Source organism: Scyliorhinus canicula, chromosome 22, assembly GCF_902713615.1.
Source record: "Scyliorhinus canicula chromosome 22, sScyCan1.1, whole genome shotgun sequence".
In the NCBI taxonomy this organism is placed as follows: Eukaryota; Metazoa; Chordata; class Chondrichthyes; order Carcharhiniformes; family Scyliorhinidae; genus Scyliorhinus; species Scyliorhinus canicula.
This window is the reverse complement of record NC_052167.1, coordinates 20,957,973-20,975,722: the sequence shown is the minus strand read 5'-3', so window position 1 is coordinate 20,975,722 and position 17,750 is coordinate 20,957,973. Positions and strand designations below refer to the sequence as shown.

The 17,750-nt window shown below is 42.2% G+C and overlaps 1 protein-coding gene across 9 annotated transcripts in view; it reads left to right on the top strand.

Moving 5' to 3' along the window:
• The window catches only part of LOC119956063 (AP2-associated protein kinase 1-like), a 101,228-nt gene that overhangs the window by 28,651 nt on the left and 54,827 nt on the right, over positions 1 to 17,750 (top strand). For 7 of the 9 annotated variants that reach the window (XM_038782886.1, XM_038782885.1, XM_038782883.1 and 4 more), the window contains exon 2: positions 12,939 to 13,057. In XM_038782886.1, the coding sequence (XP_038638814.1) occupies positions 12,939 to 13,057 (119 nt within the window). Of the gene's footprint in view, positions 1 to 12,936; positions 13,058 to 13,463; positions 13,638 to 17,750 lie in introns of those variants that run through there. The other 2 variants (XM_038782887.1, XM_038782888.1) reach the window with 2 other exon arrangements.

The following is a 17,750-nucleotide window of genomic DNA, read 5'->3' as shown; positions in this document are numbered from 1 at the left end:
CTATATGATACATTAGATTTGCAGTGGCATATTCTACCATTTGAGCCATGTAGACTAATTCCATCTGCTTGCTCCCACAACCTTCTGTCTTTTGACAATCTGATTTGAAAGAATTTATGGATTCTACGTCAAGAACAGTTTGTAATAAGGGGAACCACCCGGAGATTTTTTTTCCAAACATGCACTTTTGGAATTTTTATAACCTTTCAAATGTGTGAATCATTTAAAAAAAATAAAAATAAATTTAGATTACCCAATTATTTTTTCCAATTAAGGGGCAATTTAGAGTGGCCATTCCACCTATCCTGCACATCTTTGGGTTGTGGGGGTGAAACCCACGCAGTCATGGGAAGAATGTACAAACTCCACACGGACAGTGACTCAGGGCCGGGATTCGAACCCGGGTCCTCGGCGCCGTAGGCAGCAATGCTAACCACTGTGCCACCGTGTGTGAATCATGTCAACTAGGTGAAACAATATGTTATCTACGTTAAGAACCCATAATGTCAACACCCTCCGTTAACAGACCCAAACCTCAGGAATAGCAAAAACTTTTCAACGTCAGTAATTCCTTATTCTCAGTAGTATCCTGGTGAGTCTGTCTGGGTGATTGTTGTCCATTTTAATTTGGGCGTTTTATTATTTTTTTCAATATCTGAGACCTATTATGTTCTATGAAGGAGGCTGAGTAAATGGGTTTTGGATATCTGTTGTTTTCCGTCTTACAAATACACAACACTCATTCGACTTTATACAATTTTCATAATAAGAAACCCGTATCTCTCTCTCTTTCCCCCCCCCCCCCCCCCCCCCCCCCCGACCCCCTAATGGCCTATTAATTTTCTCTAGATGTAAGAACTCAGATTCCCCACCCAAGTCATCGCTCAAGTGCCTCTGGTGTCCGCTTCTCTAGCAGACTCCTCCTCAGGGCTTTCAAGAAGGCAAAGGCCAATGCACCTGCCTTTTCCCCTCTTGCATCTCTGATTCATCTGCTATCCCAAATATTGCCACCCACGGGCATGTCTCCACCTTTACTCTCAAAATCTTTGACATAGTCTCAAAGAAAGACTCTCAGAACGTCCTTAATTTAGGCAGGACCAAAACATTTGCGAGTAGTTCGTGGGCCCCCATGAACAGCTCAACAGATCATTTAGTACATGAAAATAAAAGAAAATACATAATAGGGCAGCACAAGGTACACAATGTAACTATATAAATACGTGAAGCATACAGGGGTGTAGAGTTAATGAGATCAGTCCATAAGAGGGTCGTTTAGGAGTCTGGTAACAGTGGGGAAGAAGCTGTTTTTGAGTCTGCTCATGCGTGTTCTCAGATTTTTGTAACTCCCGCCCGATGGAAGAAGTTGGAAGAGTGAGTAAGCTGGGTGGGAGGGGTCATTGATCATGCTGCCCGCTTTCCCCAGGCAGCGGGAGGTATAGACAGAGTCAATGGATGGGAAGCAGGTTCATGCGATGGACTCTCTGAAGTTTCTTGTGGTCTTGGGGCCGAGCAGTTGCCATACCAGGCTGTGATGCAGCCAGATAGGATGCTTTCTATAGGATGCTCCCATATGTCCTCCATCTCTGAAAATAACCCACTCATGCCTGTTTTAGTCATGTGTGCTCTTGCAAATGAGTAGGTAGAGTTTATCCTACATAGGGCCTCGCTCCACAAACTGCTCCCCCCTTCAAATACACCTCAACTCTTCCTCTCATTTTCTCTATCTCCTCCAGTGAAGCCCACTCCCTCTCCATCAACTGCCAGAATGTGAAAGGTGAGGCCTGCTCGCTCTTATTAAGCCATCATCGCCTCCACTCCAAGGAGGTGATTTGGACCTCATGATCTAAGACCGTCCCCTCCACTTTCTGCATCGACAACTTCTGCGCCTCCAACCATAGTGCCACCCTTGTAGAGCTGTCTGAATTGGTTCAGTCACTTTCGGCAGATCGTCCGTAACCACCAGCCTTTGCTTTCAAAATTCTGTTGTCAAGAACTCCCAACTTCTCAGTTGTCCACTGAGCAGGCAACGACGCACAGGTCCCTACGCCATGTTTTCCTCTCCTGCCCCGCACGTGTCCTCTGAATCCGAAGAGAGCCCTTTACTCCAAACACTCCTCACTTGATAACTTTTAGACATCCTACACCAGAGAAGGAATCCTAATGTTTCCACTATGTCCCCTTTTTCACCTGCACAGCACCTGTTAAATGGGCAAAAAGGGGGCTGGCTTAGCTCACTCTGCTAAATCGCTGGCTTTTAAAGCAGACCAAGCAGGCCAGCAGCACGGTTCGAATCCTGTACCAGCCTCCCCGAACAGGCGCCGGAATGTGGCGACTAGGGGCTTTTCACAGTAACTTCGATGAAGTCTACTCGTGACAATAAACAATTTTCTTTTTTCATTTCAAATATCAAGTCCTCAGACAGGAGCCACCGTGTCTGCCACCCCTTACTCAGGCTGCCACCGGACGTCATGTGGCACATTATTAATGCTCCTGTGAATTATCTGGAATCCTTTTACATTAAAGACACAAACAGAATATATTTAATTAAAAACATAGAACATAGAAAGATCCAGTACTCATCAGTAACCAAGGAAGTAAAAATCTTTCAACAATTATAAAAGTACTTTCTCACCTTGATTTCCGTCCAGCTATTGTGTCACCAAACAGGTTTTGGGATCAGATGCCCAATGCTACTCAGTTTTCATTTGCTAATCAGAAATGCAACTTGGCAACATCTGAATTTCCAATTATGTGGCTCCTATCTGTCCTGTTTCTTTTGTGTCCCGACTAAATCAGCAGTAAAGGTAGATCGTTAGCCCGGGGCTATGCTGTAACATGTTGGATACTCAAAAGGCTCAGTTTTAATTTGTAAGAGGCTTATAGAAATTGAGTACAATTGAATAGTGGGAGATGATTCCATTTGCACTATTTTCAAACTCTAGTCCAAAATCCAAGTCACTCCATGCAGATTGAAAAGCTGAAACCCCATTGCTTATCGGAGGAGCATTTATTTCAACTTTCACCTCCCTAACACCCAATTAATGTCCGATCATATCTTAGCTGAAATGAAAATAAAAATCACATTGTCACAAGTGGGCTTCAGATGAGGTTACTGTGAAAAGCCCCTAGTCGCCACATTCTGGCGCCTGTTCGGGGAGGCTGGTGCGAGAATTAAACCGTGCTGCTAGCCTGCCTTGGTCTGCTTTCAAAGCCAGCGATTTAGCCCTGTGCTAAACCAGCCCCTCTTTTAAATAAGCTCTCTCTTAAATGGGAAGTTATCATAGAACCCCGAGGTTAGCTAGATCTTTCACAAGCCAGGCTGACTCCTTTAAACTGATCATGGTTTTTCAAATACTGAATTATTTTAGCAACATGAAAACATGCAAGTGCGTCAATCTAATTTAAAAGCGGAATTGTACTCTATGCCAAAACTTTGATTTGGTAAGTGGGTGAACCGTGTAGTATGTTGCATGTTGCTGCCAATCTGAAACATGGCCCAGTTTCTCAGACTGCATGTGGGACTTTGAGGTGCAAGGCTGACATTCGCATCAATCACTGCTGCAACAATGGAGGGAAATGAGAACAGATTAATTAAAGGATTGGTTGTGACTAGTATTGAAAAATAAAGAAAGCTTATTCTGTAGAGAAATAGGACATAAGGCTGAGATTGCTTTCAATGCCAAATTAACTTTTGACTCGGTATGTTAGATGTGATTCTGCACCATAAAATATAGGAATGTAATTTTAATTTTAGTTGGCATGTATGATTTTTTTTGTGCTAAGTCGTCGTTGAAAACACTTGTGTATATAAAAAGCAATGGAACGTTTGAACTTGCCTGTCATGATCCCTGTCCAGTGCTCCTGGTGTACTGGTGGGTAAAATGCAGCACTAATTATTACATATCAAAAGATTCACGTTTTGTTTGCTGATCCCTGCTGAATTGGTTGATCTCATTCTTGCCACAGTTTATTTATGAGCGTTGATTTTTTTTTATGGCGTTCTTGTTCCTGATTTCCTACAGGGAAGTATATGTGTGGCTGTCATTGAAGCAACATTGGGTATGTGGTAAAAGTAACTTCTCAGCAGCACACTGTTGAGTCATACTTAATGATTGACCAATTGGACAGTATGCATTTGCGAAAACACACCCCTCCTGGAAACTCAGAGTCTGAAAGGACAATTTGAAGGGAACTGTTTTTAAAGCCAAGATCTACTTTTAAAGTTTACGGAGTGCTAGAAAAATCACTATTCTCCTGTAGTTTCTGGAGCATGTCAGAAACGTTTAAATCTAAATGTTTATTCGGCACCTGAGGAGCGCGGGGGGGGGGGGGGGGGGGGGGGGGGGTCTGATCCTGAGGACACTGGTAGGGTTTTGGGGCCAGAGGGAAATACTCCTATTCCTCCTGGCCCACAAGCAGTGAGTCTCCTCTCCCTGGAGATGCCAGGTTTCCTGAGACTTGAGGAACCCAGCCAGCCAAGGTTAAGCCTATAAGGGAAATGTGAGGCCTTGCCTCACTGTATTTAAATGGAAAAACTGCCTCCTGGTTTGGGGAGGGGGCGGGGGGGGGGATGATGCTTGATATTTTAAAATGTTTGCGTTCACAACTTGCTTGTTTTTGCATGTCAAAATTCACTATATATTGTGATGGCAGAAATGGTTCTCTTTGGCCATGCCACAAACTCTCTGACCTCTTGTATGAGTACAGTAAGAAGTCTTACAACACCAGGTTAAAGTCCAACAGGTTTGATTCAAACACGAGCTTTCGGAGCGCAGCTCCTTCCTTCCAAGGCACCAAGCTGCAACATAATATAGTAAAACATCACGTGGCACTTCACAGGAACATTGCCAAACAAATTTGGCACCTGTCACATGAGATACGAGGGTAGATGACTAGAAGTTTGGTCACAAGTAAGTTTTAAGGAATGTCTTGAATGAGGGAGAAAGTATGGATTTAGGGAGTAAATTCCGAAGCTTAGACTTGGACAGCTGAAAGCACAGCTTCCCCGCTGGTGGAATGAGCATTCATAAGAGGTTAGGATGGAGGAGTGCAGAGGGTTTTGGGTAAAAATATTTGCCCCCCCCCCTCACCCGCCTGTACTTCCTCATTTACATGCAGCCCCCATAAATTAAGGCATTAGATTCCACATGTATGCTGTTCCATCCAGCTCTACACTACCTCATTTGACCCTCTCTACTTCCTCTGCTTACCCAGCATCCAAATTTTAATTAGATAGTTTTCTCTGTTTGAAAAGATCATTGGCACTCGACATAAACCTCATACACTTGCCACTGATTTCATCATCCTTCCCAGTTGCTATCACTCAGGCTCAGCCAGATTATTCCCTATCTCTGTTTCCTATTCAACCCAAGCTGAGCCCAATTCCTCACCTTGCATGCCTACTTGCATAAGTTAATAAAATATAGGAGCAGAATTAGGCCATTAAGCCCATTGAGTCTACTCCGCCATTTGAACATGGCTGAGCACATCATGCTGGCCTTAGCTCCATTGTCCTGCCCGTTCTCCATAACCCTTCAACCCATTATCAATATCTGTCTAACTCCTCCTTAAATTTACTCATTGTCCCGGCATCCTCTACACTCTGGGGTAGCAAATTCCACAGATTCACCGTTTAAAATTTGCTATCTCTTATCCTAATACTATGCCCTCTCGATCTAGAATGCCCCACAAGAGGAAGCATCTGATCCACGTCTATTTATCCATACCTTTTATCATCTTGCATACCTCAATTTGATCCCATCTTTGACGTTGTTTGCATCTGACTGTACCTCAGCCTGTCTGTGGAAATTGGAATCTATTCCTTTGTCACCTCCAGATTTCAATATGTTAATGTGCTTCTGTCCAGCTTCCCTTCCATCCGGAACCAATGAGCATCTAAGAATTCTGCCTGTATCCAATGCTACACCATTTTTTTTGTTTATGCACCTGGCCTGCATGGGCTCCAAGTCACCCAGTGCAGTGGAATAGTTGCTGGACTGGCAATCCAGCGACCCACTGGAACGCTCTAGTGACCTGGGTTTGAATCCCACCATGGCAGATGGTAGGATTTAGACTCAGTAAAACATCTGGAAAGTCGAATCATGACAAAACCATCGATGTCGATGTGTAAAAATGCCATTCTTGGAAGGAAACCTGCTGTCCTTGCCTGATCTGGCCTACATGTGACTCCAGACCCTCAGAAATGTGGTTGACTCTTGACTCTGAAATGGCCTAGCAAGCCACTCTTGTATTCAACCACTACAAAGGCAATAAAAGAGGAATGAAACCAGATGGACCACTTGGCATTGACCTAGTCAAGCAATCGCCTATCCCAGTCATACTCCGATTTGTACCTTACATGTAATGCCGCAGACACCATCATCACCATTCCTCTCCTGACCCACTGACAGGACCGACCCAGTAGAGGCATAGTGGTACACAGTCAGGAGGAATTGCTCTGGGAGTCCTCAACATTGACTCTGGATGCCATTAAGTCACATGGCACCAAAGCTGCTTGACTGGGACAGTGGCAGGTGGTGAGGGACAAATATACTTGACTTCATTCCCACCAACATGCCTTATATTTATCTGTCCATGACTGTATCGGTAACAGTGACCACTGCATAGTCCTTGTGGAGATGAAGTCCCATCTTCACACCAGAGAGGATACCCTCCATTGTATTGTGTGGCAGTGCCACCGTGCTAAATGGGATAAACATCGAACCGATCTAGCAAATTAAAACTGGGCATCCATGAGGCGATGGATAGTACTAAAGACTTGTGCTGCAGGACTTGCCGCACCCCTAACCAAGATGCAATACAATCCTCTCCAGGCAATGTGGAAAATTGCTAGGTATGCCCTGTACACAAGAAATAGGACAAATCAACCTGGCCAATTACTGCCCCTTCTCACTATTCTCAATCATCAGTAAAGTGATGTAAGGGGTTATCAATAGTGCAGCACAAGATCAAAACTGGGCATCCATGAGACGATAGATAATCTGAAGACTTGCGCTGCAGGATTTGCTGCACCCCTAACAAGGTGCAATACTGACATCTCCCCGACATTGTAGAAAATTGCATAGGTATGTCTGCACTCGAGAAACAGGACAAATCAACCTGGCTAATTAATGCCCCATTTCTCTATTCTCGATCATCAGTAAAGAGATGAAAGGGGTCAGCAACAGTGCTATCAAGCAGCATTTATTCAGCAATAACTACTCACGGATGCTCAGTTTGGGTTCCGGCAGGGTCACATTGATAAAAGAGCTGCATTCCAGAGGTGAGGTGAGTGATTACCCTCTACATCAAGGCAGCATTTGACATGAGTGTGGCATGAAGGAGTCCTAGCAAAACTGGAGTAAATAGAAATGGGGGATGGGGTGAACTCTCCACAGGTTGGTGTCCTAGCTGATGCAAAGGATGGTGGTTTGGAGGTCAATCATCTTGGCTCCAGCACATCACTGCAGGAGTTCCTCCGGGTAGTATCTTGGGTCCAAAGTGCCTGCTTCATCAATGACTTTCCTTCCGTCAAGTGCTCATAAACCACACGTGCCAGGCAATAACCATCTCCAACAACCCAGGATCTAGCCATCGTCCCATGACATTGAATGGCATTACCATTGCTGAATCCCCCATCGTCAACATTCTGGGGGTTGACATTGACCAGAAACTGAACTGGACTAGCTGTATAAATACAGTGGGCTACCAGAGTATGTCAAAGGCTAGGAATCCTGTGGCGAGTAACTCCCCTGACTCCAAAGCCTGTCCACCATCTGCAAGGCACAAGCCAAGAGTGTAATGGCATACTTTCCACGTGCCTGGATAAGTACAGCTCCAACAATAGACAAGGGGCTCGACATCAACCAGGACGAAGCAGCCCAATTAATTGCTATCCCTTCACCACCAATGCACAATGGCAGCTGTGCACACCATCTACAAGATGCACTACAGGAACTCACCAAGTCTCCTTAAACAGCCCTGTACAAACCTACAACCGCCAGGAGCAGCAGATACCTGGGACAACCACCACCTGGAGGTTCCCTCCAAACCACTCACCGTCCTGACTTGGAAATATATCGCCGTTCCTTCACGTCGCTGGGTCAAAATGCTGGACCCCCCACCCGACAAGACAAAACGGCACTTGGGGTGTACCTGCACCACATGGCCTGCAGTGGCTCAAGAAGGCAGTTCACCACCTTCTGAAGGGCAACTGAGGATGGGTAATAAATACTGGCCTAGCCCTTAAATGAAATAAAAATCAAGTGTAGGTTAGGTGGAGCTGCAGAGATGGGGCCGAGGTGCAGTGCTCTTTCAATGGCTAGGTGCAGATCCATATGGCTTTCTGCACTATACAGATGCGATGGAAATGCAAATTGTTGGTAGTATTTTACTATTTGAGAAACCTTAACAGTAGAAGAGGTGGAATTTTAAATTGCTGCATTGCTGGGGCTTTTCTTTGCTTTTGAATTATTACTTCTGGATTACTAAAACCTTTTTTTAAAAAATTGGTAATGAGTTTACTTGGCAGTCCTCCGCAGTGTTTTATTGAAGCATTAGGTTTCTGTAAATCAATTGTGCCTCTTAAGACTGGAGATGCAGAAACAAATCAGCAATGGAGCCAAACTTGTCTGGAGTGGACGTTTCTTGCCAAGGGTGGGGTGTGGTAGTTTAGGGTAATCTGGTTTTTGCTACTATTTCTATATCTACATTAATTATTTGTCTTTTATTCTATGATGTGCAGCCAAAAATTAAATTGTTGCTGGAACAAATTTTGCATTACAAAACGCAGAGGATGACTGCGTCCAAAGTCAGTCTGGTCCGGGTTCTACTGTCAAATGGCAAGCATGCAAATCACATTCTGATTTCATAGAATTTGCAGTGCAGAAGGAGGCCATTCGGCCCATCGAGTCTGCATTGGCTCTTGGAAAGAGCACCCTATCCAAACGCACACCTCCACCCTATCCCTGTAACCCAGCAATCCCACCCAACGCTAAGGGAAATTTTCAACACTAAGGGCAATTTAGCACGGCCACTCCACCTAACCTGCACATCTTTGGACTGTGGGAGGAAACCGGAGCACCCGGAGGAAACCCACGCACACACGGGGAGAACGTGCAGACTCCGCACAGACAGTGACCCAAGCAGGGAATCGAACCTGGACCCTGGCGCTGTGAAGCAATTGTGCTAACCACTATGCTACCGTGCGGCCGCAATCGTTCAACCTTTTTTTGAATAGTGGAAAATGGTACTCTGGTGAAAGGTAGATATCTGGTTAGAAAAACTATTTCCTTCTATTTTTTTTTTGTTTAAAATTTAGTGTACCCAATTCATTTTTTTCCAATTAAGGGGCAATTTAGCATGTTCAATCCGGTGCTATGTCTTTTCGTCCGACGTCATTTCGTCCAACGACACTTCGTCCACGTCTTTTGGTCCAACGTCTTTTTGTCCGCTCGTCTTTTGGTCCAACGTCATTTTGTCCGGTGATTTTTTTCGTCAAAGAATTTTTGTGACTTTTTACGTGTTTTTGTCGGATGACTTTCTTGGTCAAAGAATTTTTGTGACTTTTTACGTGTTTTTGTCGGATGATTTTTTTTGTCAAAGACTTTTTTAGTAGCATAGTAATTTAGCATGACCAAACTTGCTTAGTAGCACTCCACTCCACTTTAACTTTTGCAAATAGAAATCTTCTCAAATGCACATAATATACAATAAAGGATCTTTATTACCAGCCTCTTTCCTTTAACGAGCCTCGTTAAAGGATAGTTATTATCGTTCTCTCCCCTTTAACGAGCCTCGTTAAAGGATAGATATTATCGGTCTCTTTCCTAATCCCGAATTCGCCCATCCAGAAATGGCAAAGTTCAGGGAAGGGCTAATAATAGGCAAAAAGGCTCAAATTCTTCGGGGAGATCAGTCGACGTCATGTACGCGATACAAGAAAATAACTGAACGCCTCAAAAGATTGGTCGTTGAATATGTTCCTACAGCGAAAATTGATTTCTTGAGGAATGTTGCTCACAATTTACATCAATTTTAAGTAATTTCGGGAATTCATCCTTAGTAAACTTTTAGATCTTTTTAAATGCATTTTTAGATTTTTTAACTTTTTAACTGCATTTTTCAGCTTGCATTTTACTTGCATTTCATCAATTACTTGCATTTTAGCAATTAAATTCACTTGCTGTATTGTGCCTGCTTTCTATCAATTAAATGCTTTTATACGGAGTTGATTTGTAATTTCGGGAATTCATCCTTAGTAAACTTTTAGATCTTTTTAAATGCATTTTTAGATTTTTTAACTTTTTAACTGCATTTTTCAGCTTGCATTTTACTTGCATTTCATCAATTACTTGCATTTTAGCAATTAAATTCACTTGCTGTATTGTGCCTGCTTTCTATCAATTAAATGCTTTTATACGGAGTTGATTTGTAATTGGTTAATTGGACGAAGTGACGTTGGACCAAAAGACGGGCGGACAAAAAGACGTTGGACCAAAAGACGTGGACGAAGTGTCGTTGGACGAAATGACGTCGGACGAAAAGACGCGACACGGTTCAGTCCACCTGTCCTGCATATCTTTGGATTGTGGAGGCGAAACTCACGCAAACGCTGGGAAAATGTGCAAACTCCACACGAACAGTGACGCAGAGCCGGGATCGAACCTGGGACCTTGGTGCTGTGACGCAGCAGGGCTAACCCACTGTGCCACCGTGCTGCCCTATTTTCTTCTAATTTGAGTTCTGATGAAGAGGCTCGTGCTTTTGAATTTATTGTCAATCTGCTGGAATATTTTGGTTTTGTGTGGAATGCAAACAAGTTATTCAGTCTTGTGTGTTCCATGATTCACTTAGACTATGGTTTATCTGTACCTTAGTTCCTTGTACCTGTCATTGCTCCATTTTCCTGGATACTCAAATTTAAAATAAAAACGAGCAATCTCTTTTATCTTTAAAGTTTCTGCATCAGGTTTCCACTATGTTCTTTGCCACGTGAGGTACAGGTTCATGGTCAATAGTTACCTTTGATGTAGAATGAAAACTGTTGTGAAGCTTCTTGTGCGAAGTGTTCATGGAATCCCTGCAGTGCAGGAGGAGGCCATTTGGCCCATCGAGTCTGCCCTAACTGTCTGAACACCCTACCCGGGTACACCCGCCCTATCCCTGTAACCTAACCTGTACATCCCTGGACACTAAGGGGCAATTTGGTATGGTCAATCCACCTAACCTGCACCTTTTTGGACTTTGGGAGTAAACTGGTGGAAACCTACGCAGGCACGGGGAGACAGTGCAAACTCCACACAGATAGTGACCCAAGGCCGGAAGCGAACCCGGGTCCTTGGTGCTGTGAGGCAGCAGTGCTAATTACTGCGCCACCATGTTCAAGAGATAGTTATAGCTCACCAATAGGGATCCTTTGATTGATGATCCTTTTTCATACATTTATTTGTTGGCTTTGTTGCCACAGTTTGTCAAAGAAAATAAAGGATCAGTTATGGAGGTTTGTTTATCAAATGATCGTGATGAACATTACTGCATTTGACTGTCTTGAATTACTAGTTCCGTACTCAACATAATCCGTTTCTTTGTTTGGCATAAGGCTCCTCTTTTGTTGTAAATGCATTCAAGACATTCCTTGTATGAATTAACTATCCGTGTTCATAGGGTGAAGTACCATTTGTAGTAAATTTTAAATATCAGAACCTTGATACAACATGTTGACCCTGCATATATTTGAACTTGTGTGCGGGATTCCATTTAACTGGCAGCAACATGGAACAACAAAATGTCTGTTTGGGATTAGTATTTGAAAGGCAAATTTAAAGTGTGAACTGCACTTTTTAATAGCTCTGTGAATGGAAGATGGATTAATTTATTTCAAAGGATTGCAGGAGCTGTTGGCATGTATCTGCTCAATGTGGAGGTATGTTATAAATTTGGAATTCAGCTCGGGTCTCTGGTCTTGCCTCGGGGGAAGTGGTGTGAAATTTGGAGAGTCTCGAACAACTTCCATTTGGAAACTCCACAGTTTAACTCGCTATTTAAATACAAGTTACTGTAAAGTTATTTGGGCCTTAGATTTAAATGAGCAAGGCAGATCTAGCATATTGGAACCAGAAGGACATGTGAACTGATGGCAAGTGAATTATGTAACAAAGTTTTTTAATGAAGACAAAATATCGAATAGGACAAGTTTATAAGGCGTGTCCAAATAGAATAGTGGCTGTCTAACTTCTATTGAGAAATTGATAATATCACCACTCGGCAGAGCCTCTCCATTTACATGCATGTGCGTCCAGTGAGGTGAAGGTTTCCTTCTACTCCAGTTCCATGATAAATATTTGTGGAATGTCCTTTCCTGAAATGTTCACGATGGAATTATAAGTGAGATTTATTATGCTGGATCGATTATTAATTTTGTTGCCTAAGTCTTGATACATAATTGCCATGGTTACTATAGATCGTTAATTAGGTATAGTTCTGGCACGCAAGTTAAAAGATGCAATATGAATATTTAAAAAGGGTCTTTTGTATTTATTAATGACATGACAACATGGTGGGAAAATAGTAAAAAGGGTCTTTCATATATATTAATGATGTGGAGATGCCGGCGTTGGACTGGGGTGAGCACAGTAAGAAGTCTTAAAACACCAGGTTAAAGTCCAACAGGTTTGTTTCAAACACTAGCTTTCGGAGTACTGCTCCTTCCTCAGGTGAGGCATTCACCTGAGGAAGGAGCAGTGCTCCGAAAGCTAGTGTTTGAAAGAAACATGTTGGACTTTAACCTGGTGTTGTTAGACTTCTTACTGTATATATTAATGACCTGCCAATTTAGCGGGAATGTAGTGAAATTCAAAAGTACAGTGTGTCTGCAAAATAAAAACACAATTTAATTACCTGTACTATGTTTCTAACCATGTTCTTTTTCATTTGTTTAGGTGGATTTGCAATAGTATTTTTAGCCAAGACTCTCAGTGGTGTAAGATGTGCTCTGAAACGAATGTATGTAAACAGTGAACAAGACCTCCAAGTCTGCAAGCAGGAAATAGCAATTATGGTAAGAAAAATTACGGTCACCATATAGCTAATTTCAGATTAAAGCAGCAACCTGCTTCTGTTTGTTTTCTTTGCAATTTGCTGGAGGTCAGTCCCAGTGGAAACATTGAAACTTTTTATTGGAGGTTTTCCTAATTTTGGCATTGAAAGAAGTTCACTGGGTGCCTTTGGTAGCTGGAAAGTTAATAGTGAGTGAACAGATTTACATGATCTTGGTTAGTCTACTGCAAAAAATAATTTTAAAAGCGACGCCTGCACTTGATGCCTCAAGGTGCAGAAGAAGGGAATGTTTAATTGTGACAGATGGGTAGGGAGAGACCAAAAGCAGAATAAAGAAGAATGTGATTTACTAAATACCTTTCAATATAATACACATGAAAATAACATCTACTCTTTCATCTGTGCAGTAAAATAAATATTTCCCAACCCACTATTCACCATGAGCTGTTCCTCCGCTGTTCTTGTTGACTGCCTGGAAAAAGGAACAGATTCGTTTGCGGAAACAAGTCAGAAACTGAACTAAGAGGAACTAAAGCCAGAGACAGAAATAGCAAATTAAGAAAATTAAAAACATGTGCTAGGTGAGATTGCAGAAATACACTTTTTTTTTCATTAAAATTACTATTTAATTAAGTTCTGGAAATGCCATTTGGCATAACTGCAAAGTAAAATTTGTTGATATTCTTGCTGAAAATGAGAAATGGTTATAGTTGCTATTGGTTGTCTGACCTAGAAGCTGCAACACGTCTTTGAGTAGAGAAAATGTTCCTTCCTTCTGTACATTGTAGATGAAACATTTTGCAATACTTCAGTTGATTGAAAGTTTGTTTGTCTCTGAAAATTTATTGGAAAGAGACTTAAACTAGGGTTATTAAGTTTTCTAAAAGTCAGATTTCACTGGGTGGGGATATTTAAATATGGCAAGTTGTATAGGCAACGGATAGAAAGAGGCCAAAGATGGGAACCGTGGGACAGGCCACATATGACCATTCAGATCTGAGTACATTGACAGGTTAGAGTGGAAATAAGAAGATGCTACCATTTGAGGAAAGTTGGTGGTGGAAGTTGTTTGGCTGAGTGTATTGAAGCATCTGGAGAGGCAAGAGAACAAAAGTTCAACTCAACAGCTCTTTTGTGGGACAGGTAGTCAGTGCAGTATGGTGCAGGAATTTGTACAGGTGGGAAAAATGAGCACACAAAGCTGGATGGGCATAACCTGATCAAGAGCCGCTTGAGAAATGGTGGCACAGTGGTTAGCACTGCTGCCTCTCAGCACCAGGGACCTGTGTTTGATTTCGGCCTTGGGCAACTGTGTGGGGATTGTGCGTTCTCCCGGTGTCTGCATGGGTTTCCTCCGGGGTTCCTGATTTCCACCCTCAGTCCAAAGATGTACAGGTTAGATGGATTGGCCAAGATCAGTGTGCGGGGATAGGGCTTGGGAGCGGTCCTAGGTAGAGTGCTCTTTTGGAGGGTTAATGCAGACCGAGGGGCTGAATGACCATTTCTGCACTGTCCGGATTCCAATGAGCTGTCTGGGAGAATATTACATTTTTTTTAGGCAGGAAAGCTGCTCACCTGAGAACTTCGAAATGACAGCCACACTGCAGACCTTTGTGTGGACCCCATAGCAATCACCTTGTTGACCAGGGTGGCCTCAATGAAAGGAAAGGTGTTAACATTGATTAGTTAGGTTGTAGAGAAACTCTATTAATTAGCTTACCGTAGGCAGAACTGCAAATTCCTTCAGCCCTGCACCCGGCTTGATCTGTACTACAGCACTTCTGCTCCACTCTTTCAAATGTGTGGTGCAGTGAAATTACTTTTTCTAATTCTCGTCTAATTTGATTTTATGCTCTCCACCTTCTGATGCCGCCTCAAATCTTTACGTAGCCTTCCTAATTGTTTTAACTTCTACTTGGAATTCACGTTTCCTTCTCTTCCTATCGGTCCCACTCCCCTTTGTGAAGCACTTTGGGACGTTTCTGTATGTTAAAAGTGCTGTGGAAGTGTTTTTCAGTGCTTGTGTTTTATTGTTGTAACACTGCATGGTTGAATTTCATTGTTTCATCAAGTAATTTTTAAAAATATGCTATGACAAAATCAAGGTGAATGGGCACTCGTGCGTTGAAGAACTCATTTGCGGATAACCTAATAAATGGGAAAATATAAAACTTGGACTGAATCATCTCCAATCTCTTTTTAAAAAGAATTATCTGTATTGGAGCATTTCATTTTTAGCATGGTTACCAAATCTAACAGTGTGAAAATGAAGGAGAGTTGAAACTTGCATATCCATACACAGCACTACAGTATAAGGGCCAGTGCAGACTCGATGGGCTGAATGGCCTCCTGCACTGTAAATTCTATGATCCTATAACCCAGTCACTTTTTAAAAATAACCTTGTTGAGCATTGCCATTGTGCCGACAGTTGCTGTCTTCTATATTCATCACAACTGTAACAACTATGACCTGAACTTTTGTTATTTTGATAAACCACTAATGCATTAGGTTACTTTGCTACAAACTGTCAAAGTGAGCCAGATGTCTTGTATATGTTGAGCTGTGAAGCATATGTGTTGAGCTTTTGTGGGAAATTGGCACGGGTGTACATGAGGTCTTGCTTCGAAATGAGGATGTGGTTGTTTTGAAGCAATTTGCACTATGCGCTTATAGAAAGTCAACTGAATACCTGTAGTAAATAAAAAAGGGTGGTTGAAGAAAACACAAGACTGAAACTTGAAAAAGTAACGCCACGAGAAGACTCAAGCGATGCACAAGTTCTAAGGTAAGAGATGGGCCATAGGAAGGGAGACCGGAAGGAAAAAATGGGAGATGGAGGTTTCTGTTATTTTGTGAGAAAATGGCATAGGTGAAAATATGCAGATCCGACGGGGATAAACTAGAGAAGGATAGTATTGGTTTAAAAGAAGATGCCTACAAAGTTGCCAAAGAGAGTAGGAAACTTGAGATGAGCAGAAAATGGGGGAAATCCTCAGTAGGTCGGACACTGTAGAGGGAAAGAGAGTTTGTGTTTCAGGTCTGTGATCTTTATTTGTAAACCACAGATTTGGCAGAGTTTTAGAATTTGGCAAAGGATGACCTAGAAATTCATAGCGGGCCTTCTCCCACCGCAGTGGCGGATTGCTCAATAAGTCCTGTCTGAGCTTGGATTGAGGATCAGTTTATGGACAGAACATAAATGGATCATTTTTGAGATAGCGAGCTGTAACTAATGGAGTGATGCAAAGATTTCGCACCTCAACTATTTGCAATCTATTTCAATGACTAGGATGAGAGAACAGTGTAATTTATCCAAGACTGCTGACTGAAAGGTTAGGTGGGAATGTGAACTATAATGAGGATCTAAAGACTGCAAAAGGGTTACATGATTTGTCAGGAAGTTAACAGATGAAAATAATGTGGGTAATCTTTTTACATTAATTGCAAAGTTTCAGCAATGGTAGGTACAGCGAGCAATCAATTAGGCAACTGGAACATGTGTTTGGAGTATGAATAAGGAAGTCTTGCTACAATTATGTAGGACACTGGGGCAATTACACCTGAAGTACTGTGTATAATGTAGGCCTTCATCCAATGAAGAAGAGTCCCGAGGGGGCAAAATCAAAGTTCTCTAGATTGATTCCTGGGATGAAAAGAGGGCTGTCCTTTAAGGAGACATTGAGTAGACTGGGCCTTTAATTCTCTGGAGTCTCATGCTCTTATTGCATTCTCATATCTTAATTAATTTTTCATCTGTGGGTGTTTCAGCTCTTCAGTGTAGGGAACACGCTTTCGCCAACTGGAATATCTGGGAATACCCATCTTTGCAAGCCTGCAGTTGACACCAATATGACATGGCTGTGCACAGATTGCACAGCTTTGGACACAATCCAAGAGCTTGCACCATTGCCAAAACTATTCAACTTAATTGGCCAAGTGGAATAAAAATAGAGAATAGCAAGCATCATGAGAAGAGTTCTTCATGTCGATGATGAGCTTCTTCTTGCATCTCCATTATACTTTCCTTGTGTGCAGAGTTTTTGGTTGTTATAATCTCCAAGCAATGTTTTGGCTGTTTGTAGTATGTTTCACTCTTATCTCCCCCTGATGTGTATGAGATGTTATTATTGAGTGATTGAGTCCAGTAGAATAAGACGCAATAGTTGTAGAAGTTCAAATAATTGACATGCAGATTGTTAAAATAGCCTTCACATGGGGCGTTGAATTCACCTTTTGGCACAAATATTTTGATTCTTCCACAGTTTAACAGGGCAGTTCTAAATTGGACATGTTTCTAGGGATGACTTTCTTGCTATAATGCAAATAGAATATGCTGGAAATATTTGTTCTCCACAGATGATGCCAGATCTGCTAAGTTAATGTTCCAAGTCTGTGACTATTCATGTTTTTTTTTGTTCATCCTATGGTCTGTGTGATGGTGTTGTTATGCACAGGAGAGAAACTGACATTTCATGATGGGATTCAGTTCTGAAAAGCTTCCGGTTAAAACAATATGGAAATCTTTGAAATAGCAAATGCTGCTGCACAATGGGCTTTGTGTTTTGACGCTTAGCAGGCGTTGATCAGAAACTTTTAAAATGCAGCATTTGCAATCAGATTATAGGAAGATTTTTTTAAAAATCAAACATTCCACTCCTGCACTTAATTAGATCATGGACAATCCCTATCTCAA